General features: G+C 40.0%; 1 protein-coding gene across 2 annotated transcripts in view; it reads right to left on the reverse strand.

Moving 5' to 3' along the window:
• coro2ba (coronin, actin binding protein, 2Ba) overlaps positions 1–26,944 on the reverse strand; it is a 44,142-nt gene that overhangs the window by 6,147 nt on the left and 11,051 nt on the right. Inside the window, exons 1-7 of one of the 2 annotated variants that reach the window (XM_006793866.3) lie at positions 10,238–10,386; positions 7,398–7,598; positions 1,929–2,045; positions 1,042–1,191; positions 754–918; positions 474–590; positions 270–374 (exon numbers count right to left, since the gene is read on the reverse strand). In XM_006793866.3, coding sequence (XP_006793929.2) covers positions 270–374; positions 474–590; positions 754–918; positions 1,042–1,191; positions 1,929–2,045; positions 7,398–7,598 — 855 coding nt within the window. In that variant the 5' untranslated portion in view covers positions 10,238–10,386. Of the gene's footprint in view, positions 1–269; positions 375–473; positions 591–753; positions 919–1,041; positions 1,192–1,928; positions 2,046–7,397; positions 7,599–10,237; positions 10,387–26,944 lie in introns of those variants that run through there. The other variant, XM_006793865.3, reaches the window with a different exon arrangement.

The raw sequence follows: 26,944 nt of genomic DNA on the forward strand, positions 1-26,944 counted from the left end.
CTGAGCAATTGAAGCTACATCTTTTTTGCTGCTGTGCTCTGATTCCCAGAACAAGCAATGCTTCTCAGACTTTTACTTCCCATTATTACTCAAGTTAAATTGAATATACATATATATACATATATATATGTATATATATAAACTACCCTTTAAAAATAAATCATCAATTCCAATCACAGTCATCCAAAATGTATTAGATATGCAATAAATGAATGGTAAACACAGTTTTTAGACGACTTTTGCACAACTGTAGGGACATCGGGACTGACCTTGCCTGCCAGATACAACATGTGTGTGTCAGCATCATAGAAGGGAAACAACAGTCCTGAGAGCCCGTCTATGTCCTCCTCCACTATCGGCATGGACAAATCCTCCTAGGAATAACAACGTATACAAACATTGTTTTTACACACACACACACTTGATCTACCTGCTGTGGCATTGTATGCATGTATGGAGAAGTGTTGTCTGACCTGATCCCAGAGAGCGATCTGCCGAGTGTTCCAGCGAGAAACCCCTGTGGTGAGCAGCCGCTTCATATTGCCCAAGAACACAACTCGGTTTACGCGGTGGTTCTTGCAGCTGGCTTGCTGATGGAGCAGCACACATAGAGAGAGTGAGGCAACATACACTTGCAAGGAAGTTAACACTCTAATATGTTAACAGAATATTCTTGTGACAGTAGAAAGCAGAGCGTTTTTGAGAAACCACTAAAACATGTCAGTTTATCGTCATCAGCCAGGTCCGCCTCACCTGAAGGACTCTCCCGGAGCGTGGCTCAATGACACGCAGCTTCTTGTCTTTGCAGCTGGTGGCCAGCAGACTGCCGTCTGTATTGAAAGACATGCTGAGGATGACGTCAGTGTGGCAGTCGATCATTTTCACCGGCTCGCCTATCTCCAGGTTCCAGATGAGGATCTAACGCAGTCGGGAAAAATAGTTTTGGTGGAGCTGTTAGAGGGCTGCTGTACTTCAATTAAAGTGATCATAAGTAGAGATATAACTGTGTTTGTTGGGGGCGTTGCCGTGTGGTTTTTGTACCTTGTAGTCGTAGCCTGCACTGAAGAGGATGCCGCTGCTGGTGGGGTGCCACTCGATCAGACCCACCCGTCTGCTGTGACCGTACAACTCCAGCACAGCTTCCATCATGTTGCGCCTCAGGCCGCCCTCTGGGATCTCCCATACTCGCACCTGCAACATTTACCAACGCACACCGAGGTTGTTACTGGATACACAAATATACCTACAGGTTTGCTCATTCTCACAAAACACGATAACAAGGGACAGTTTTATTATTCTGCTTTTGTTAGCAATTTATCAGGACTACTGCGTGCTTTCACAACACATGAACTCTAAACCACAATCAGGAGGACACAGCTAGAAATCATCTGATCAGAAATAGCACAAGCTATCAATGTAGCCCATTGCATTAGGATTAGACCGGATTACTGCTATGGATAGAGGCTCTGTGTCAGACCAGATCAGATTATCTTTGAACATGTGAAAGTACTACACAGAGCACAGTGCTACCAATGCTGTGCAGTATTCACTAGAGTAATGTAACAGGTACATGTATCACAAAAAAACAGCCTGTAGGGTAACAGTGATTGCTATTTTATATTGTGCCTAATGTCATTAATATAGCAAGCTACTGAAAAGCTAACTGATGTTTGCCTATTTATTTGTCGTTTTCGAACCTCACAGCAGCAACAACAGCACACACCGTAGGATCGGATCAGAAGCTCATGTCCAGTACAAACCGTATGAATCAGTAACCTCTGACCATATTAAACTGATGACCCATTCACCTTCTGGACTAGTGGCTGTCAACCTCAGCATTTAAGCACATACAAGACGTTTTGTTTAGAATCTTAAAAGTCATCAACTCATAAAAATGGGAGTTAAAAAGAATAAAGTGGATCACTTACTGAAGTGTCCTCGGAGCAGGACGCTATGATGTTTTCACAGAAAGGGTTCCACTTGATATCCAGCACGTTGCCATTGTGGCCGCACACTTTCGGGTGATGAGAGTCCAGGCGGCCAGACTGAAAGCACGTACAACATGCAGATGAAATGCATACAGTACATCACTGCATAAATGAAGAGGTATTGTTTGCAATCACATCACTATAAAGGAATATTACTGGAAAGAATCAGAATCAAAATCATCAAAAACTTTAGTCGAAACAAAAGACATTTTAAAGACAATATTAAAGAATAGTATTAATTTTTAGACAACGTTACTAAGCAGAACTCCTCTTTGCTCTTTTTGATGTGAACATGAAAGACTCACATCAGTGAGATGTCTCTATCACTTCTGAACAAAGCAAAGCAAACCCGGTTATTGTACAGGGACAACCGAGGCACATTATTATTATTACTGCAATAACCTACAGAGTCCACAGAGGGGCACTGGCTCATAACAGCAGATGACAGGAAGCTCTTCATATCGGTCATGATGTCATGAATGTTTGATGTCCACTCAATCCACTGACCTCTTTCTTGATTTCCTTAGAGATTTGCTTAAGAGCACTGGGTCATGCACCTGTGAAATCCCATGTGCGTCTGCATGCACGGTCCTTACTGAACCCTTAAGACTTATTTTGGAGGCATTGCCAAGCTTTAGCAAAATTTTCATAATAAATATCTTTGAGAATGCATTAAATGGAAATTTCAAGCTATTTCCTTGCAAACCTTTCCCACCAAAATGAAAACAATAAATGTAATTTTGTTACAACAGGAGATAAAATATTGAAAAAAAATTTAAGATTCACGGTGAAGCTTAGATTTAAAGAATTCTTTGTCTGTGTGAATGCCAAATTTGTTTAGCTGTAGTCAACCAGCTCAAAAAGAGCAAAGCACGAAGTCAACCCGGGAAATAAAGGTAAGTTTCAAGGTAACACACAGTGAGGGCTTTGCAAACAAATCAAAGAACAAGAGCCAAAATCAGTCTCCGGCAGAACACAGCCACCGTGAAGCTGAACATCCAATCAGTCAGCATGAGAGAAGAAATGACTAAGCAAGGCAACTTTAATAAACACAGCTAACTCAGGCACATCAGGAGTTTATAATTAATTTAGAGCACTGGGGTAATAAAATCTCCCCTTGAAAACTCCCCCCCCCCAAAGAACAATGACAAGCTGTGCCAATATAAGTTCTGATGACACATTATTATTAGGGAACTTTCATCATTAATGAAACAGGATCTGAGGGACTCCTTATTTGGGTGGAACTAATTACCTGCACAGAACATAACGTCCGTTGGGAACGAGAGGGTTCAGAGGCTCTAAGGGGTATTATAAGGAATTACATTTATAATGGGACATAAAATGAATAGAACAGACTTTTCACAGCTTGGATTTCACCCTCAGTTTTTATCTTTCTACCACGCATGAAATTTAATATAACATTATAAAATAGGCCTCGTTAGCTGCAAACCACCCGCTAGACTTTATCGGACAGGAAAGCGGCTCGGCCTGCGTTAGGCCTGATGGTCTTTAGTCATTTCCCGAGGCTGTGGCACATACGAGCACTTTCTGAGAAGAGCAGATGTGCTGGCCAGGTACCAGCATCTCCAATACGCCAGCGGCACCACGCTGCGGTTGCTGCAGACATTTATCGAACTGTTATTCCCAATAAATCTTTACTAATGCGACTTACCACTGCTGCTCTGTCACTGCAGCAATACTAACAGCTGACATCGAACAGAGTCATGTTTCCAAAATGTAATATGGTTCCCCCGATGAGAACGAGGAATTATGTTTCAGTAACAGAACAGGACGAACTCAGCCATGGTGACACTGTTCTATAAACCTGATATTTTTATATATACTCTGTGGCGCATCTCCCATGTGCCTTATGACACCTCAACCAGCTGAAGTGAACCTGCTGAGTCACGTTTAACTTAGGTGTGGTATCTATCTATCTATCTATCTATCTATCTATCTATCTATCTATCTATCTATCTATCTATCTATCTATCTATCTATCTATAAATGCATCAATATTATGCATATATCTGCTGGTAAAATATTAGCTCAATGACTTTATCAGAGAAATTCCAACCAATAAAAATCCTCCACACGCTGCATCATACACAGTAAAGCAGTAGTAATAGGAATAATAGTATGGTGATTCACAACGCACCACACCCACTGCAATTTCCTCTTTGTCTGAGGTGATGAAGAGGTGTTTGTGACCTTGTGTGTCATTTTCAGAGCCAGGCTGTGTGCCAGGTGGTGCCAGCAGTAGTCCGTCCACTTTCTAGCGACGCTGTCTGAGGGGCAAACATATGGCTGTCTCGCCAGCTGTCATCATAATATGTCTGCCATGCTCATACCTCACCATTAACCAAACCCCTACAGATTGATCTGTTTATCTAACAGAGGAGCCAGAGCTTCATTTTGAAATAGTGTGGGTGCCTTTTGTGAAGAAGTAAAAAATAAATAAATAAAAAGTTTATTTTTCCTGTGGTAACCATGTAATGGCCCCTTTCATACAAACAACAGCACGTGCCATCTTATATATGCTGCTTCATTTTAGGTGAAGCCTATAAAATAAGATTGAAAACACAAAATAAACTTCATGTCTGTCTTCCTGTCTTATGCAAGCATTCACACAGTTTGCTGACTTGCTGTATTAAGTGGAAGATACAGCATTAAACAGCAGCCTTCATCACACAGAAGCTGTGCTGTTGCTGAATATGATAAATGCCACTTGTGAATTTATCCACTCAGCGGAAACCTGAGCAAACGCTCAAGTCCAGTACTTTCATTGTAGGAAGAAATCTATTAAGTTTTAGCTGTTGGCTGGGTTTTTACACACAGCAGCAAAAGTACAGTGGGGAAATACAAGTTTTGGGTTGTTTGATTTTATTTTATTTTGTTACTGGAGATTCAGATTCAAAAGATTTAGATTATTGCAATTTTCCCCCAGGTTAATAATTAAAAACATTTCTTTCCTGTCACAAAATACAGTTTATATAAAACTGCTGCCAAATTCATTTTGATGTTCACTGTGTGTGAATTTTCTGACTCACGAGACTTCCTCTTGGACTGACTGACTGGACTGAAAAACATTCAGCTCTTTCTTTTAGTCACTGAAATCTGTCAGACTTTCTCTTTCCATGTGTAGAAGCAACCTTCTTTCTTTCTTTCTTTCTTTCTTTCTTTCTTTCTTTCTTTTCATTTTATTTTTGTGTTCACTGAATCACTTTCCTTCCTTGAGAAGCCTAAATAAACAGAGCTGCACAGACTTCTGAGACACCCCTGACTGTTATCTACAGCTTCACCAGTTTGACTAATGACTAATGAATCTACCTGAAGCAGCATGGATAAACAAAATGATAACATCTTGTCCTAATTAAATTTATTGGAAATAAAATACTTATATTAACAGACAAAACCAATCACTTGAAAAAATGATTCTGTGCACTCATAAAAATGAAGCAATTATTTGGAGTAAAAAGCAGCTGAATTATATAAAGTCAAAGGTTTATTTGTTCAAATAATTAAATATTATGGAAAACGTGCTTGGTGTAAACTGATTACCAAAGATTCCGTTAAATGTAACATTTCACAGTGTACCTATGTAACAAAAAGTGTATATAAAATAAAAAAATGTATATATATGGTGTATATAACCCATATTTTTAAGTTTATCTATTTATATAACAGCAGATCTGCAGAACTTTACTGGACAAAAGTCATGAAATGCCTTGTTAAGTGTATGTGCACATTATGTACTCGATACATCTGTATATAAAGTTATGCATCCTGGCAACAGTGGATTGCTTCAGTTTTCATCAGCTTTGGACTTTCCAAACCTGACGATCAATGGACTTGATTTATTTAGAAATAGCACTCTGTGGCTCTGTCGACCAGTTCAGCTGCACTTTACATTCACACATATCCAGGCTCATATAATAGATCTACTTAAATACATGTAATGACAGGTGTTACGTGCATTTATGCTTTATTTATGACCAGAAAAGAAGATTCTAATAGGAAACAAAGTTGGAGCCTTGACAGTCATCGAAACAATGTTTCAAATAAATAAACTACACCACTGACTTCTTTCATTTTCAAGGTGGACACCCAAGATTTGTGCAAAACTTGACCACAATCTCCCCTTCTCTTCCTGTGTTAAGGCACTAAATAATCACCAGAAAAATCAACCTTTGACCTATTTTGTATAAAACATTATCAGTGCATTATTAAACCGAGTTGCCCCTGAGATGTGACCTTCACAAAACCGGCAGCTCAGAAAGCATAATTACCTCTGGCCAGTGCTGTGACGGGTGAGTATGCATAAAAAGCATGACATCATCTGAGAGAGTATCTAATAAGCTAAACAAAAAACGCCCACATGCACACACAGACAGTCTTTTTCCATGACTGAACACGTTAGCTCATGATGATGTGACGTAAAAGCTAGCTGAAGTCTCAGCTTCGGACAGCAAAACTGTTGCTTACTGAATGCTTCTACTGCCTGATAACAACCAGACTTGACCCTGCTTGGCAGCCAAGAGCTTTGTAAGCACCTTGGCATGGTCTCTATTAAAGAGGCAAAGCACTCTGTAAGGCCCACAAAGCCATCTAAAAATGTGAATGACATTCAAACTAAAACATCTCCTTATTGAAAAGTTACACTGAACTCACACAAACACACAAATACACTATCAATTGATATAAAGCTGGAAACAACTGGGATGCGACTGAAGACCCCAAAATGATCATCAGAAAATTTTATCAAACCCAAAATAACCAACACACATAATATGTGGGAACAACTTTCAGTCAAATTTACATGAAAACATGTTATTAACTAACTTTTTCACTTTCTTACTGCTGCTATTTACCATTGCTACTCAAAGCAGGACTAGCTTCGTATCCTGTATATCCTACAAAAAGTAGTGATGCACGGTCTGTTTGCTAAGTGTGAAATGAAATATCATTGAGAACAGGCACAAATTTCCCATAATAAGAAAAGGAATTTTGAACTTTCCAGCACAGCAGAAACCTTTTGTAGTGTTTATAGGCAATATCACTATGCCTTTATATTGTGCTACTGGCAGCACAACACAGTTACAATGCTGGCCTTAGATTCTGGCTTGAATATTTAAGGCCGGCGTGCTTTGCAGTGGCAGTTAAACTCTGTGCTTCATTTGTGTGGAAAGAGCTCTGCAACTTGCCGATTTCACTGTGCAGTCAAAGAAGATTAAAGTAACAGAAATTTTATAGAGCAAGAGAAAAAATGCATACGAATGCAAATTTATCCTGCAAGAATTTTTCTTTAATTATGAGTTACTCACGCTATTATTTGTGTTTTATTCGGTAAACTTTACTCATTTTTCTTATTCTGAAGGATATAGGAGCAAAGAGCTAATTCAGTGTTACCTGGGATACAGGTATAACAATGAAAGAGCCTCCGCCGGCACTCTCTGTGACGACTGCCAGGAACTTGGAGTTGACGGCACAGAAGTGGTTGTCATGGACATTCTTGGTGATGGGGATACCGTCGAAGCAGTGCTCCCGGTTGGCTACTTTTCCATAGACATTTCGAAACTTGGAGCTTCGGTACGTCGGACGCCATGACATCTGAAAAAGAGAGATGTGTCACAGATAAACAATCTGAAAAATCAAAGATGTTATAAAACGCAATGATATAAAACGGGGGGGGGGGGGGAAGCCTCACATTTCAGGAAACTAGTTCCAGTGAAGGCAGTAATCTGATAAATAACATGATCTGTTTTGCGTCTAATTATACTAAACGATTGTCTGATGTCTACACTAGAGTTTTGTTGCGTGAAATACTAGTACTGGTTTGTAAATTAATAATTGGGATGCATCTGTGTTTGTTTATGGATGCAGTTCTCTGACGAAGCTGGCTAGCATTAGCTGAAAACCTAGCATTTACCCTTGTTGTAGAATATGATCACTTCTAGCTAAAAAAAAAAAGATGGTATTGATCATAATGATAGATGGAGAGGCTTCAAAAAGGACAGCTTAAAAGCTAGTTAATCAGGATGATGCCATTGTTTATATACAGTCTATATAAAAAGAGAAGAAGACAAATGTAAATAGAAAATGGAAAAAATGTCTTATTTTGGTGATTAGAAGCTAGAAAACATGCACGCATAATTATGATTGTGATTGTGTCAAAATTCCCATCTTCCAAGCACAGTTGCAGGGTGGGCTGTCCCATCTGTGCACACATGATAAGAGTCACACATACAGTTGTGGGAAATCATCCAAACTGGTCATGGGTGTGAGACTTTTGAAGGGTGAAAACTGGGTGAAAATGTTTTCATGCTACTCCACGCTGCCACAGAGTCAGTGATTAACGCGTGCAACAAAACCAAACCAAACTGAATCTCAGTCAAGAACAAAAATCATTCATTTATGACAAACACACCATATTCTATTGTTTGTCACTCTATTTTTGGTTCAGATGGATCTTGTACAACAGAATAGCAACCATTGTTTGCAGCTGCTGCTCACAACAAAAGAGAAGTGGTTGGGCTTGACTCAAGATGCTTCTTTTGTTTGCCACTTCACCACAAGAATGCACTGGTGGAGTGCTTGAGTTTTGGTATGGTCTGGCTCTGCATAGGGATTTAACAGTTGACTCAGCCACGGGACAAGGATGTTAAATGACCTTTGACCCAACGGGACAGAAGTTGTGGTGAATGAATGTGGCTATAGAATTTCTTTTAAAAAATTCTCTGAAGGGAGATCTATTCAAAGACATATTTTTAGTGACACTTAATTGAGACTATATCAGTTTGTGATGGGGACTGGAGGAAGAGAATTTATGACCGCTGTCAGATCAGTGGCTGCAATTCTGGGTGACATCAGGCAATCCTCTATTCAGCATTGTTCTGCGGATAAGGAGGGGAACTGGTGGGAGGGGTGTATGCATGCAAATAGAAACATGCCCTGACCATGCCGCTACCGCTGTCTTTTCCTGTTTCTCACTGGACAGCAGAAGTAGCATCCAGGAGGCTATAGTGTGGCTGACCTCCATCTCCTCACTTCAACACTCAAGATAGTGCATGAATTATACCCCGTATAAATCAAACCTATGCAGGAAAAAGACGTTTATTTTATATTACTAGTTTTTCTGTGGGTTACTGTGGTTTAGCTGTCCGAGGCAAGCAAATATAAGACAAAGAAGAAATGCTTAATCTTCTCTAAAACCATAAACCGTCCGAGGTGTTTATTGATGCTAGATTAGCTATGTGAATCTGTACCGGCAATACAAACAGACCCAAAAACCCAAATGGTAATGGTAAATGTAAAGCAGGTGAAATGTTTCTCACTCTTCATTCTCACACTCACACACCAGTGGAGGCTGTGCTGCCATGCAAAGTGCTGGCTTGTCATTGGCAGCCACTGCAGGTACAGCGTCTTGTGCTAGGACTGTGGCTGTCGTGGGGAACGAGCCACAGGTTTAAAACAACACCTTTATCACAGAGCAAGCTGAACAAACTGCTCTACCCCTTAAACCACATGTACTGTCTAAAGAAACAGAATATAAAGAAAACTCTAAAATGCAGGCATGAATTTTGCTCATATCATATTCAGGAGTATGAAAAGTAAAACATTTATTCTTTATTTAACATTTTGAAGACTTGAAGACTTGTTTGTTGCACACGAACATTCAAATCCCTTTAATTCCACCTCAAAAAAGCAGTTGTCTCCAAGAACTTTACATTGTTAAGTAAAGATCCGACAATATTAGGTCTGTGTAAGCTCAATAGTAGCTGCTTGTTAAAGAATTAATGTGGAACAGAAGAGCAGCAGAAACTGGCCTAAGGGACAGTTAGAGGAGAGTCGTCCGCTTTGAGCTCTCTTTACAAGGATGCTCATTCATCGGTCCCCGGCGTATGGCACAGAGAGGATGTCTGTCTGAGCGTGTTTGTGTCTTTCTTATCTCACGAGGGTTTGCGGCACACCAGCTCACACGCAGATCATGAGCAGAGCATGCACATACACAGAAAGACAGCAAGTCAAGAAATGATTTGGTATCCATCATATCACAAGACTTGTGGGTTGTGAGCATGAGTTCTTCTCGTGGTACGCACTGTGAATCCTTCAGGACTTTGCAGACTTGCAGATTTTCACAATGTGAAGGCTTTTGTGCCACGTTTGAATCATATAAACTTCACTTTCACTACTTTCATATTTCATTAACATCACATATTTTAATTCCACACCTGAAAATGTCGCCTTACCTTACAAGTGTCCTTATAATGACACTCCAGTCACAGTGTTCCTGCTGCTTTCTGAGATTGCAAGCATCCACCCTCCTATCCACACAAGCCGCAGGACCTTCTCTCTTCCTTCCTTCCCTTTCGAATGTAAGCTGGCGGCCTGTGTCTACTCTACCTCCTTCTCTCATGTTTTTCTCAGCCCTCCCCTTTAAAATTCACTCTTCCCACCCTCTTCTCCTCCTACTAGCACTGATAGCTGCAGGGCCAGCACCCCCCCCCCCCCCCCCCACCCCCCTCTTCCTCTTACCCTTCTCTTCCATCCTGCCACTCAGTCAGCCCTCTGCATCTCTTTCTGTGTCCACTACAGTTGAAACTCCAGCTCAGGCAGACTAGCAGAGAAGTACCCATTCATCCTCTTTCCTTTCCCACCCACTGCTTGTTTGGAATCACAAGGCCTTTCTGGCTGATTCCCAGCAACGCTTACAGTTTTTCAGCCCTAATATCTTTTTCCTTTTAATCTCCTTTCTCCCAACTGTGGACTTTGTAGCTAACAGAAACAGTAAAATTCAATCAGGAATTTTGCGTAAAACTTGAAATATTCACAGACAAGAAATGTAGAAGACACCACAATTAAACAAGTCTTCAATGAAACAGTTACATGCAGCTTATCTAGATATTTAAGCTCTAGCTCTCTTCCACAGCATGCCTTTTTTCTGTCACAGCAGATCGCCGCCCCTCCCTGAGCCTGTTTGTGCAGGAGGGAGTTTTTCCTTCCCACTGTCACCAAGTGCTTGTCACATGTCCAAAATGGCCAACACGTTAGTGTCACATGGTTAGTGGACATCTGACTACAAAAACCTGATTGTGAATTAATTTAATATTGTTTTGTTTTTGGCTGCAACAAACCAGTTTTACTTTCTAAATATGCCATGTCAGCATATAACTGGTAACTCTGCAGAAAAACAAACAGCACTTTCCCACCTTACATCACAAGCAGCTGTACTTTTTGGGGTGCGGGCTGTATTATGGCGTGAATTCATCTTAATCTTTTTTACATACTATGTTTTTCTGCTAGGTTACTTAATGTACTTATATTATAATTATTTTTTAAATTTCCTGTAACAAACTAAAAAAAAACCAAACATATTATAAAGTGCCATGAATGGATTACTGGGTGGTAGAGTTAGATAAAGTTATAAATGATAAATGTTGTTGGACAAAGATTAAAAAAGAAGAAGAAGAAGAAGAAGAAGAAAGAAGAAAGATTATGGCCCATTTAAGTTGACTCTAGCAGGAGAGATGATTACATTTAAAAAGTCTTTTCTTCAAGGGTTTTGTTTTAACAACACTGACAGACTTAAAAAATGTCTGTAACCTACAGAATATTTAAGGATTTAATGGAAATAGAGATAACTGTGCAAGCTTCCACTCTTTCACTACATACACCCTCTAAAAGGCCAGTTCGATACTGAAGCAGGTGTTGTAGTGAAAATTGCCTCCCTCGATGATTGTCTGTGTATCTGAAGTGTGGACGGGCCCCTTCGGGCTCAGTGTGAAAGAGACATCCAGAGGCTTCTTAGTTTGGTGTGTGTTCGTGTGAGCATGTTGTGCTGGTTTCTGCACCTGCATCCATGCCTGACCATTTGTTGTCTATTTGTACCAGTATACATTCAGTATAGTGTTCATAGCTGCAAGGCAGAGCACTCCAGAGAGAAGAGTGTGTTTATTGAGCTTTTTACATGTTGCCTCAAGACAATGCTGCTGCTCTCTGTGCGCACCAGACCCCTCTTGTCTTTCTGAGGGTTTTTTTTTCCCTCATATGCAGTAGCAGATTTTTGTTTCTCAGTTAAATAGCTGCCAAAATCTGAAACTACTTGTCTAACTGCTACATAAAAACTCTTTTGAATATTCATTTTGGCCTCAGCAGTAGTGAAACGAGCAGCTCTTTGACTCCTAATAAGCCCTAAAAAGGAATTCATGCAACACTAAATCAAATGACAGGGTTCAAATATTCCAATCAGGATTTTATCAGCGTTGGTGCCAAATAAGGAAGTAGAACCATCTGCGTTCCCATTCAGGAGACACAAAAGGGAAATCCACGGGGAGATTGCATGTCCTGTCACTCAGACGCACTGAAGCCCTGTCAAGCCACCGTGTCACGTTTGGTCTTTTCTTCCTTTCCCTTGGCACTGACACTGTACAGTCATTTATGATGATTTCCCATCTCTGCGAGGAGCAAACTCCACAAAAAGAGAGCTTTACTATTGGTTATTTCAGCCAAAATGTGTCTCAGCGTGAAGTGGGCTCTCTATTTCTGAGTCACACAGGAAGTATCACAGCTTGGCTGAAAGTGCTAAAATATTTTCTACAGTGCTATGGCGATGCCTGATGGGACAGTTGAGGTTATAAAAAGGCCTTTGTGTGCTGTGAAGCTGCAGATTATTGAAGCAAAGTATTTCCATTTTACACGCTATCAGCTGAAAGTCCGCATCATTGGTTGATGTTAATCTTCTTTACAGCAGCAGTGCTGATCCTAACATTGCCTCGTGCAGATTTTCTTTCATGTTTACGACTGAAGCTAAGCTAGTTGCGTAAGTAAAATAATACGTTTGAGTACAAACGCACATCCTCTCCCACATTCTGATCTAACAGAGATATTTTGGAATCAGTAAACAGTTTTTATGAATACTTCTTCCAGCATAGAGTTAATTCTGATTATTTTGCTGGACTTGCATTGCATTGAGTCAAAAGAAGTGGGATTAGCCTGGTTGCAGAGGCTCTATATAAGGAAGGGCATCAAGTAAATCAAGCTGAAAACAATGGCTACATTTACTTAAAGCTTAGCATTGCAATAATAATACTAATTATCGCTGTTTTAAAAGCCAAAACTGGATAAAAATCCTCCATATAAACACCAGAATCACAATAAACTGTCCCAAATTGATTTAGTCCAGTTCAGATGGGTGGACTACATCTTTTTACTAACTGAAGAATAAAGAATAAATATACTACCATGTAAACCTAATGACCTAAATGCAAAAGGACATAATTGTTTCCCTTTTCCCACAAACAGCAGCTTAGAACAGCAGCTAGTGCCAAACAGCCATCTTCAGAGATCTGATCAAACACAATGCAGCGGGAATTCTGGTGTCTGTTGGAGGCCTATGCAAAAATTCACAAGCACCCCTCTAACCAGCTTTCATCACAAATATTTGATGAATAATCTGACAGCAACGAGGTCAAACACCGTCCTATAAAATGACAGGTAAAACTAGAAATGGCAGAGATGACAGGTATTTTAGTAACAATGCCCCAGGGTGAGCTGAGTGGTTACGAAGCGCTAATATTGCAACTACTCGCTTCTAGATTCACGGATCTGTCACATCAGCCAGCAGAGCTGAGACACACTCTCTGCTCTGCTAAGTTAACTAATGTTAAACATCAAAGTAAATAAATGAAATAATGTAAAGCTAGTGTATTGTTATGTTATTCAAGTGTCTCTCCCCCACATTTAAGGCCAGACTAGCAGGACTTAGTTAGCATCATATTTAACCCTTATTATCTGCTCTATTTTCCACTGTCTTGCTTTTTTTCCTTTTCGTGTCTTTTCTTTCTTTTTCCCCTCCCATAAGGATAACGCCTCTTCATTGTTGTTATTGGGTTTGTTTAAATAAAATCATGCGCGCCACTTACAATGAATAGTGGGTCCCCCTTTGGGAAGTCAGCTCTTGTCTAACATCACCTCAAATTTCGCACATTTCCAGTGCTGTACTTTAAGGTTTGACAGCCCTCGGAGCCCCACACAAGCAGTTGCCTGTCTTGCCTGGTAGCAAGCATTGCTGTTGAGCAGATGGCAACAAGAGCTACAATAAGACAGTCACCGAAGATGAGTGCAGGACTTTTTCATCACTTTTACATGCGTGTAAATACCTAACTTTATTATATATACAGATCCAAAGTAAGCAGTTGAATCAAAATCCCAAATGAAAATATGTGCTGTCAAGAAATGAGAGGTTAGCTCCTCATTCCTTTATGGACTTGCAAGATACTATAAGCACACTGACATGCCAAATAACCTCAAAACGGAATTATAATATATGATGCAGCCAGAAAAGCACTGCAAGCACTCTGATTGTTTTCACAGGAGTCATAAATGCAAAGTTAATTTGAAGCATCACACCTACAGAAGCAAAGGAAGGGCAGAGGCAGCAGCTGTGAGCGAGGGGCAAATGGAATAAAATAAAACAGAACAGAATAGATTTAACACACCTGCTCCAGCAGCCTAAAGTGAATTGGCCCATCTGGAGTTTTTGTCAGATTTTCCAGATGGCCTGTTCAGGAATGTTGGAAAGCTAATCTTTTATTTGAGCCTGCATTAATTTCAATCAGTTAAAAAGAAGGGTCACAGGAGCTGTTGGAACTCACTGGGTCCCATTTATCTTGCTCATTAATTTCTATTATATCATTTCAAGAGTTTCTCAGAAAGTGAAGAATACAGATTAAAGCATCAGCAAGACTCGAGGTTTGGGCAAAGGGGCAAAATATTCCCATTTTTCATGTCAGCATTTCAGCCAATAGTAGCTGGTGTATCCACGAGGTGGGGTGTTGTTACATAAACTCCACATGTGTACTATATAAAACTACAGTAGACTCCAGCTTTCAAAAGCCTTTAAAGTGGACATACAGCATCTTAAAAAGCCACAGTGGAGGAGAGATAAACATATCTGTGGAAATATTTGTTGTAACTAATCAGACAGGATCAAATAAATCAGGCACATTCGTTTAAAAGTTCGTACAATACCCAGGGATGAACACCTCGCAGTTTCTATAGTCCTGGCATATAGTAACCAGATCATGAAACTCACTGAATCCATCTCTGTCGATGCCTCAGGAACAACAAGTGATGTGTGAGTCTTGGAGTGTGCTTTCTTGATGATAGGGGATCACTCAGAATAATGACAGGAGATGCAGAAGCCCAGATAATGGTTGCTCTTGGGCTGGAAGCCAGGCCCATTAAGCAGCTGTAATGCAAAGAGCACGCTGCCCATGGACAGGAAACACTGAAACACAGCTCAAGGGCACTTATCAGAGCACACGTACACGGAGAAGTGGGTGTCCCGGAATCCATCTATCCCTCCGGAGGGTAAAAGGAGGTTGTTATCAGCAGCAGCGCTATCGTCCAGGTAATGTAATTACTATGGATACACTCTATATTATTTCCTAGATATTCTGATATAGTTTCAGATACAAGTTCTGAGCCTTTTTGCTTATCCTTCTTACTAACGCATGCCATATTTTCCATACAAACACAAACCAGAGACACATTTTACCCTGCACCACTTATAAGGTCAGTCATCCAAAACCAAGAAGAAAGGTCTAAATTAATAATCTCCCTCTGTGCTTGCCTTTCTTTTTCCCCCAGGAGTTTCTGCCACATGCTTTTTGGAGCATAATGATGCGATCTGGGCCTCACACCCTGAATAACAGAAGGGGGCTGCAGATTTAAGGTGAAGGAAAAGTCTAGAGAGAGAAGCAGAAGATGACACTGGAGGTCCAGAGGGAAAAGGCAAATAGAGATAAAAGCTAACTAAAAGAGAGAGAATAAGATATTTGAGGTGAAAGGGAAGACCAGAAAAGGAGAGAATAAAGAGAAAGAAAAGGGCAGACTGGGCAACAGAGACTGATGAAATATTTAAAGAAACAAAGAAAAAGCAGACAGAGAGGAGGAGCAGAGGAGGCTCTTACCAGACAGAGATTAACTCCCCTCTGTCAGACCACCTGCCTGCTCTGCAGCACACGTGCATACACATCGAGCGTGGTTTTTCTGTATTCAAACCTCTCTATTGTACCATCAAATGGTTAAAATATTATCACCTAAAAAGCACTTAAGCTTCATTATTTAATGAACAACATCCTGACAGCAATCCCACAAAAGGACAAATGTCTAGTAATACTAACCTAATAAATCCATAAAACATTTTAGGCCAGTGCAAAAGTGCTTTAATCCTGTATTTTTTCTAATGGCCAGCAGGGGGCGACTCCTTTGGTTACTGATTTTTTTAAAAGAAAACATATATAAAGAAAATTGATGGATGGATGGAAAAAGTCTCAGGTCAATGCTTCATAATAGGACTTAACAAACCAATGGCTGACATTACAGCGACTACTCACAGCCTATATACAGTCTGTTTGAATACGTACACAGTTCCCATCCTTTATCATTAATATGGCCCAAAAAAATCATTGGACATCCTCTTCTCTCCCAGAAGAACCTGTACAGCACGCGCTGCCTCAAGAGGGCATGCAACATCCTACGGGACTGTACACACCCAGGACACCGGGTGTTTAAGCTGCTGCCGTCTAGCAGGAGGTTCAGGCTGCTGATGTCCCAGACAAATAGACTCAAGGACAGCTTTTACAACAGGGCAATAGCCCCAATCAATGCAAACAGCTGACCTGATTGGCTACCTCCTGAATATTTATATTTATAAGAAGGTGCAATAATAATGAATGTGCAATAATAACAGTGTGCAACACACGTACACTTATTCTTCATTTTATTAATAAGTTAAGTTACTGTGTCGTGTCGTGTTGTTGTACGTAGTGCTGACGTGGGACAGTTTTCCAATTTCATTGTACTATTGTATTATGTATGACTGTGCAATGACAATAAAGAGTTATCTCATCTTACATGGTGAACATCTGTTTGTGTAAAGCTAACAGATAAATCAATTCATCCTGTGTGTTTAAAGAACTTTGACAGAAGCAGTATGGGCAAAAGTTATTTTATGTCACGCTGCACGAATCGCATCAGCTCTGAAATGAAAGCCGTCTGGCAGCGATACAAAACGGGGAGGAAAAAATAAAAATGGCACAGAGTCTGAGACAGAAGATGAAGGAGCACTTTCATCAGATTATTGAAATCCATCTCTGAAGCAAGAGCACAGGAACAGCTCTGTGGAGTGATTGATCAGTGAGTGAGTTATGATTTCAGATCTGTTAAGGTATTGCTTTTGGTGAATGCTGATGGGGAATATTGACTTGCAGAAGGTTTGGATCACCAGGCATTTATGCCAGCGCTTGGAGAGTGCCAAGAACCTGACACCACAATCAAAGGAAGATGAAAGTTGTTATTCATGCCTAGATTTGCTACAGTGAAATGTTTTTCTCTGCGTTAAATCCATCATATTCATTAGGAGCAGTGGGCAGCCACTGTGCAGGCAGCCACCTAGGTCTTTTGGAGATGTAACCTAGGTTTTTTGGGGTGGTGGGAGAAGCTGGAGCTCTTGCAGAAAAGTTGTGTTTAGTGGAGAGCATTTAAATTCCACAGTGAACCCCTCGCTGTGAGGCAGCGGTGCTAATCACGGAGCCACCCTCCTCTGAGTCAGATACAAACAGCAGTTCTGTCTGATGCTAAAGAGTTAAGAGACTGTAGGTGGATGAGCTGTTTTGTTGGTGTTTTGTTTCTTTGCTAGTTGTGGAGTGCAAAACAAAGCATTTTCACACTGGGGGATTGAAGAAAATTAGTTGCACACCACCCATACACATTTCTGGATTACCCACTGAAGAAACACAAAGAAGAGCTTGTCTGGTTTCCTATCAGTTTAAATAAGTCGTAGTCAAAACTTGGCAGAAAACAACTCTAGAACCAGGATTTGCCATAGGAGACATTTCGACATGTTGGCATGAGAAACCAGCGTTAATGATGTGAATTAATAGAAGCTGCTTTAGTTTTAGAATGACAAATTACAGAGACAAAAAAGGGCGTGAATATCATGAGTAAAACATGCGCTTTATTAGAATGTCAAGCCAAAAAGTCTCCTGTGAAGAAAGGCCTAACCTGGCCTATTATTGTGCATTGCAACATTTCTTAAGCAAATATAAAAAACAGAAGGCAAAAATAACCAGATGCTACAACATGGGCAGACTGAAACAGATGGCCAGCCACCAGTTTCCATAAAAACATCAATCCATCAACTGCTTCATCTGATTTTTCTTTCTCACACAAGGCCTACAGAGTATTTATTATTTTTTTCACACGTCTGAGAAAAGCTACTCACTCCAAATTGGATGAAGTGCGCAGCTTTGAGGTTCAGAAGTGCAGAGCTTTAGTATGCTCGGCACTCCTGCCCGACTGTGTCAGCACCAGACGGACTCAACACCCTTTTGGTATTACTGCCTCCTCGATCTTTCCCTGTCTGTCTTGCTCTCTCTTTTCTCTCCTATGTCCTTTCACTAGCTCGTTCTCTCACTCCGTCTCTCTTCACAGGATTGGAGAGATGGACAGCGTGAAAAAGCAAACCTAGACAGAGAAGTCCCCGACCATCTGCCGAGCCAAGGACTTCTCCATTGCAGACAGTGACTGTCTGAACCTTGGCGAGACTAGTTCACGCTGTAGGAATACTGAAGATAATGCTAAAGATAATGAATGCAAGAAGGGAGAGAGTGAGAAAGCTCTAATATCCATCAGACCCAATAACAAATAAGTCATCTTGATGTTTCAATGTCAGCCAGTACTTTGTCCATTAACAGATAAGCCAATCACACTGCAAATTGAAAGGTCACATTTAGGTTATTAAATAAAGGAGCACCCAGCAAGCTGCAATGTATATTTAACACTTAGACAATCACATGTTAATTACATGGTCGGCCTTTAGGCAAAAAATTTGTTTGTCTTCCTGTGTTGACATGTGCGGTTATGTCCTACATTGAATCATAATTCATAAAAAATGATAATTGCTTTTGATTTGTTTATCTTCTGTAAAAGTGAATATTCCCATCTAATGATGGCTACACAAGAAGACAGGTAATTGCTAAATATCTGAGGAATTATGAGGTCACCTTGAATTGCCTCAACATTTCCTTTCCACTCTGTATGGCAGTTGTTGAGATATCTTGCTTTAGATCAGAGTGATGGCGAGACTAACTCTGTATTAGTGACAGTACAGATACCAGAAGCTAATGCTGCTATTTGTGTGATATAGTTATCCAGAGCAATGAGATAACATTGTCCTTGTACAGGAGCCTCTCGCATAGTAGTTCATCATGTTGATTCTCCTTAATCAGTTTATGGCTACTTCCAGGGTTTAATTTGTTCTGCATCCTGTCTCAACAGGATGTAGACCCTCCCAGAGTGCACCACGTACCTCCAAACTATCAAGAGTGTTGGGAAGGTTACTTTTAAAATGTATTCCATTACAGAATACAGAACACATGCCCTAAAATGTATTCTGTAACGTATTCCGTTACGTTACTCAATGAGAGTAACATATTCTGAATACTTTGGATTACTTAACATTTTATCATGCATTTTACAACTACGTGAATGTACTATTGCTGTGTGATTTATTACTGTTACTGAAGGTCCGCGGCTCCGAACCGTAGTAAAGGGACCTCTGGCTAATACGGTGGGTTCTATGTCGGGCTCGTAGCCGAAAACTAGCTTTACTTTGTTGTCTGGGTCAACTCTGCTTGCGAGAGACAGAGAGAGGCGTTGAAAGGCTGCTCCAACAGGACGTTTCGGAGGAAAACACGAACACAGCGTACAGTCGAGTTTTAATAGCTTACTTACAACTGGGCTCGTCAGGCACTCTTTTTGGCTGCAGTGGTTATTATTATATTTACATGCTTCCAGCTCCCGTTTTTGCTCGATGACAGCTTGTACATTTCCTTTTTCTCCCTCCCTCGCTCACAGACACATAACGAGTATGGCAGTCCATTCTCCCTGCAGCACGGACTACACTGCCCATGATGCTACATTCTGCCTATTAGCTTAGCACAACAACAACAACAAAAAGGCGCTCTCTCACCAAGGAAACACGCAGAGCGAGAGCGTCACCCTGTAACCATGGCAACCGCAAAGCTGCCGCCTGGAACAACAGAACGTAGCTGTCAAACAAAACCCAAACAGTCCTGACCCGCCACAATATGAAACTGGGAAGTACCGCCGTGTAATCCATTTATTTCAACAAAGTAACTGTATTCTAAATACTACCTTTTTAAACGGTAGCTGTAACGGAATACAGTTACTCATATTTTGTATTTTAAATACGTAACGGCGGTACATGTATTCCGTTACTCCCCAACACTGACTATCAATAATGTTTGTAATATTTAATGTTATCCATCCATGCTTTTGTCTGTGAAGGTTCTCAGTCATCCAGGTCATCGTAGTCTAAGGAGCTTGGAAAGAAAAGCGTCTGGACTTTATTAAGTTGCTTGAAACTTTTGGCCCCTTCAAGCAACTTAAAGAAGTCCAGACGCTTTTCTTTTCAAGCTCCTTAGACATCCATGCTTTTGTTTGAAATTGAAGTTAACTGTAAATCGCTTGTTTCCCTATTCTGGATATATTAGAAGCCTGATGTTGACAAAGATAGACGTCAGTTATTCAGATCACACAGTGCTGGCTCAAAAGTGTGATGTTCTGCTAAGGGCAAAGTTCTGCTAGGAAAGCTTGGGTCCTGCCTGATGTTACTTTGACACGTACCACCTACCTAAGCATTGCTGTAGACTGTGTACAACCTTTCATAGAAATGGTATTTCCTAGGAAAAGACTGTGCCTTTTTCAGCCAGACAATGCTAGCTGCCACAAAGCAAAAAGAGTTCAGGAAGGTTTGAGGAGGACAGCAATGAGTTAGAGGTGTTAACCTGTCCTCCCCAGATCTCAATCCAATCAAGCATCTGTGGGATGTGCTGAAAAAAAACTCCAGTCCATGCGTCCCATTCAGTTTATAGCAATTAAAGGATCAGTTGATAATATCTTGGGACTAGACACCATAGCACACCTTCAGGGGTCTAGTGCAGTCCATACCTCAGCAGGTCAGGGCTGTTTTTGCAGCAAAAGGGGGGACCAGCAGGTCAACAGTTAAGGCAGGTGGTCTTCATGTCTGATTGGTGTAGTTTGGTTTCTTTTCCTATATGAAAGCAAAGTCAACTTTTGGCCCCAATTCCATTTACCTCTAATGAAGCAGTTCGTGCAAGATATTGTGTTTTTTTTCTCCACCTGCTGATCTTAAGTTCATATCAGAATTCTGTGATCATTAAATTTGAATAACTGTTTGTTTTGTTTTTGTTTACAGGGATGCTGTGTAATGTGTTTCAGTCACTTTTTGATGTGTTTCATGACTTCCTCTGTTTCTGGCTGTGCTTGAACAGCACCTTCAGTGGATGGCCAAATTATATTGCATATTAAGCACTGGTTACATCAAATTGAATAAAATAGTTAATATACAGGGAGGGCAGATCCACAAATTAATGACAACTACTAGGAAACTAGGAAAGGATATAAATATAAAAAGAAATTTAGTTCAGGACCAAAAAAAATTACTGTCTTTCCTTTTAAACTATCGCCAGGAAAAGGTGAGCTGTGGTTTGCCAGTGCTGGAGAAATTGAACCGAGTTACTTCAGAAGAGAACAGTAATAAACGAGAGCATATCAATATAGAGGATTTTCTTTTATGTGACTTTAAAATAAATTCAAATTAGGCATTCAACAGTCTGTTAAGCAGCATACAAAGAAGTTCCAAGCTGCAAAGAGACAGACAGATTTCAGCAATTCTGGCACCAATGTGGGGGAAGGGAAGTTCCAGATGTTACGACTTATCCAGGGCAGCAGTCATGAGGAAGGACGTCTAATGAGTTTTTCTACTAAAGTGAGCATGTTGAAATATAGCTGACTCAAAGTCATATCCCCAGTCCAAATAGACAAGGATACAAATCAAGCCAACGTAGATTATTGCGTACTGCTCCATCTCCTCAGTTTTCTGACTCTCACATACAGAATCTCAACCTGTATGTACTTCTGCATATCCGGGATCATTTCTCCATTGCCTCCAAAATAATGTCTTCTTCAGTTTGGGGTTTTAACAAAAGGAGAAAAAGAAGAAAGAAAGACAGAAATAAAGGAAAATGAGCCAAGTGACCGTTTCTTACAAAAAAAAGAGCACGCTCATGCAGAAACAGCCATCAGTAATCGCCTTTGGATCTATGTGTGAGCTTGATAAGCTACACTGAAATGACAGTATCCCCATATGAGGGTGAAGGTTAATGTGATGTGAATTTGACCTAATTCTGAGCCTCCACTGTGCTGAAGAGATCACCAACAGAAAACCAACCACAGGGTTATAGCACTCATGCTGCTGTCATTCTGCATCGGCAAACCTCCATATGTCCAATACTTGTTTTCCTGTGCTGACGAATTTTATTATGAGGTTTATGTAAGACCACGGACTGTGTTAGCTATCCATTAAAAGCTCAGTCACTCATGCACATATTTCCAGTCTGTTTCATTGATCCTTCTATTGCCAGTCTGTTAATTGGGTTTCTACGCTACAGTATGTGTCCCAGTTTAAAGGCCATATGTAAAGCACAGACCTAATTTCACCATGCTCTATGGAGAATAATATTTAATTTTGGATGTTATTCCATAAGGAAGTCTCTATTAGCAACATGCTAAATTTGGTTGCTTCCCAAGTCATACTTTAGCCAAGTTTATCCTCCTTTAATTTCCACATATCTTAATCTATTTACACAATGATGAGGTTGTATATGTCTGACACCAACCTCATCCAAGAACTTACCATGAATTAGAAAGTGAGTCCATCTTCCACGGAAGTTCAAAATAATAAACTTCAGTGTTCTTGCATACAAATGCACATTAGTTTATGCTTGTAATACTAAAATTAGACTAAAAAATGTGCCTGAAAAACTTCTGCAGTAGATAGAAAGTACATTTAGGTCAAAAATCATTGCCAGGCAATGCCTGTAGTAGTTAGGCTTTATTTTTCTTTGTCATTTTGTGCACCTGTTTTGCACCAAAATAACCGAAGCCAAAATACTGCACCTAATTTGTCAGCACAAGAGCAAGGCAGCTGATATCAGCAGCAGTCCTGGTAAGCTCTCTGTCCCTCCAAGTTGTGTCATTTAAATGTTGATGTTATCTGCTATGGTTTCAATTGTGTAAGGGCACAGTAGCTTCTATTGCCAAACCATTAAGAGTTTTGCAGTGATGTGATTTTATTGATTGATAGATGGGAACTTCAACCAGCAAATACCTTACATTTTCCTGAGGTAGCAGAGAAATAAGGCTGTAGGGATGAGGGTTAATTGAGCTTTATGTGATATCCTAAATTAAGATAAACTTCAACGCTTAAATTATAATTCTATTATGTTCTGTTTCCTATACGCTGTGAACGCTGTGGAATCATTGCTTCAGTGCTATTTATTAATCCCACTTTTCATTGTCAGGGGCATTGGAAAGGTTGTTATATTGTAAAATATTAATTTTTACAGCCAAAAACATAGGTGTGGTGGTGCTCTTAATGGCTTAATAGAATTACAATTGCAGGTTTAATTTAAATGTAACGAGACAGTATGTTAATCATGCGTCATTCTTTTAACTCTGGGATTATCTATGTTAACCATGGCTATCAGTGGGGATTTCTGGTGTCCCAGAAGAGGTTTAATCCTGAGTTAAAGGAAAAATAATCAATAATAAACCTAAAACAATAAAACTGGTTCTTTTATTATTTTAGGTTTAATTCACTAAAGAATAATTTATGTTTCTTTTTCAAAAAAAATGCAAAATAACCACAAAAATCCACAGATTTCTGTTTAATAGGTTCCCAGACTCAAAGATAATGATGCATCAATGTATGAACCATGTATCAAAATAAAGAAACTACAAACATAATTGGAGATAAACTATCTGAAGTATCTGAATTTCAGGAGCGGGACCACACCTCCAAACACGCTCCTTCCGGTTCTCATCTATATATGTTCCCCCAGTTCTACAAGCAGTTCATTCTCGTTTTCGTGCCCCACCGTGCTCCCTCCTCTTTTTCATTCTTTAACTTCTTCACTTCTATTTAGTACATGGGGATCTGCCAGGTCCGGCCTTCCCAAAACTTCAGCTCAATTCAAGCCTCAAATGAGGACGTGGGCCCAGCAAGTGAAACTTTAAGTAGCCATTTTTTTTCTTTTGTGTCTCTCCTACGCTCTACTTGATCTCTCTCCACAAACCAACTACATAAATAAATGGCATCAGCACAGACCCAGCGAATTCTCCCAGCTGCAGTCACCACCCACGAAGAAAAAACTAGCAGCTGAAATGCAGACACAGCTGGCTCTCAGCTGGCGAGTCCATCTGATAAACAATAAGAGACAAGGAAAATTCATACAGTAAGTCAACATATGGTGCCCATAGGAATTCTGTTAGCTACAGTCTATGTGTCGTCTAGTGCAAAGTATATAGATCTCATTATTAAAAAGTGAGCACAACATTATAAATGTGTCTAGCAAAAAAGATTTTTTTGTTCCTTAAAACTTTAAATTAAGATCAATGTTGGGCTTTCTGTAGAAACTGCATAAAGATAATAACTTCTAAAAAAATATGTTGATTGCCAGAAAAATGTGTCTAACGTGTTAAGTAATCATAAATGATAATGATTCCAGAGCTATCAACGATTGCAGCAGTTCATATTTGACGTATGAATTCTAAAACCCAATCGTTTCCAAAAGCTCTTTGTTTCCCGCCTCAATTGTTGTACTGTTCCTTTTTAGACTGGCATGCCCACTGAGTTGCTATAGTGACAGCAAGTGAAACCCAGACACTTGGAGTTAATAACCATTTTTTCAAACATAAGAGCCAATTGACATTAATACCAACGTTTCTCAGCTGTGACCAAAAATATCTGGCAAAAATAAAAAAAAAATCTAGGATGATCTTCTGTGAAACAAATCCCAGTAGGCTATAAATCAAACCAGTGATACAGTGTCATGTTGCGGACCACAAATATATTACTCAGAAGAAGAAAAAAACTTAACCTAGTGCACCAACTAGTGGTTTTTTGAGACCATTAAAACGTAAAATTAATGATTTTTTATAAAGGTATTTCCTTGATTTTTATACGGAGGAGCTACTAGCTTCTCTGGTCGCCTGTTGCAGGGTGTAATCATCCATATGATTCTCATTTTCATATTTTTATACCTGCCAACATTTCAGAAGATAATACTCTGTTTAAACCACCTGTCTGTAATCCTAAAACACCAATTCCAAAAAGGGACACCAAAGTTAAGTACAAACACAGCTGATTTTCATAAACAGAAAACGTGAAACTGTGGAACAACTTCATAACAACGTTCTTCAAAGTAAATCTATGAAGACTTCATCTCATTATGTCATCATCTGCAGTACACAAAATCATGCAAGAGTCCAGGAATCTGAAGAAATTTCTATGTGCACAGGACAAGGTAGACTGGATACTGGTGATCTTCAGGCCCTCAGGTGGTACTGCATTAAAAAGATGTACAATTCTGTCATGGAAATCACTGCACGTGTGCAATCACTGTCTGTGAACACAGTTTGCCATCCACAAATGCAGGTTAAAGTTCTGTCACCGAAAGAAGCTGTATGTGAACGTGATATAAAAATGGCACGTTCTTCTCTGAACTAAAGCTAATTAAAAATGAATGAACTTTGCCTATGAAATGGGCAGTTTGAACATCTGGATTGGGACCATCTATGCTGAACGATATATAGAAGTCTTAGATAAACACACCCTCCCATCCAGGCAACAACTTTTTCAGGGACGGTCTTTCGTATTTCAGCAAGACACTGTTAAGACACACTGCATCTATTACAATAACATGGCTTTGTAGGAGAAGAATCTAGGCACTGAGTTTACCTGCCTCATTGTAGAGTTTTACTTTGAACGGGGGTTGTATTTGTCTAAATACAACACCAACCACAAAAAGTCACTTGTATAGCATAAAAAACCCAACAACTTTTACCTCATGTTTCAAATGACACAAATGTGGCCAAAAAAGCAACACTACCACTCTATAGTCAGAGAGACTGCTGAAATTGAACTCGGGTTTCTGCTACGCTGTTTTCTTTCTCCTCCACCTCCTGATTCCTGATCTTTCCAAATTACAACTGACCTCTAACAAGCCCTACTATTAAAATGTGTTGCTTTGGCTAAACTCATGTAACAAACTGCTGACACACAAGGCTTTACGTGTGCCTTAAAGTTGAAGCTTTCATCATAAATTGCAGCCTTTATAAGGAGCTTATAGGAAGCTGCAACTATTCTCATCACTCATCCCTCTCATCTCATTTTCATGAGAGCAGGCTGTACCACATTCTTAACCCAGAGGGTGAAAGACTGCCATTCAATAATGGTTCCTTTTGGCACCGGTTGGCTGAGGCTCTAGCAATATTGGATTTTGTGTCTTAATGGTTTTCATTCAAGGATCAAAAAGTCAGCAGTAGGATATTTTGGGCTTTGATTTGTTACGTTTTGAGTCACTCTTCAGGGTTGAGCGGTTAAAAACTACCGTGTTACTTTTAGAAGAAGTTAGTAGTTTGGGTCAAAATATGCTGGATACTAAAATAGTCCATGTGAGATGAGCTGGAAGGCACAGATCTATCTCAGTACTCTCTAAACCCAGCACATCAGGCAGGGACGCAAGTATGTGACAGCAGTATTTGACACCCTGAGATCGATGCGCTCGCTCATCAGTTTGTACAGACCTAACTAAAATCCATTTGAATACTTTCGATGTGTCTTATTTGTAACAGCACTGAGCAGACTGTGACACAGATTGTTATGAGAGGAAAACGAGTGGGAATAGTAGAAACATGTGGTAAGAAACTGGCACAAAAAAAAAAGAACTAACGTTTTCTTTGTTTCAGAAACTAATCTCTATATTTACACTGTGATTAGTGCC

Source organism: Neolamprologus brichardi, chromosome 1, assembly GCF_056152115.1.
Source record: "Neolamprologus brichardi isolate AB-2024 chromosome 1, ASM5615211v1, whole genome shotgun sequence".
In the NCBI taxonomy this organism is placed as follows: Eukaryota; Metazoa; Chordata; class Actinopteri; order Cichliformes; family Cichlidae; genus Neolamprologus; species Neolamprologus brichardi.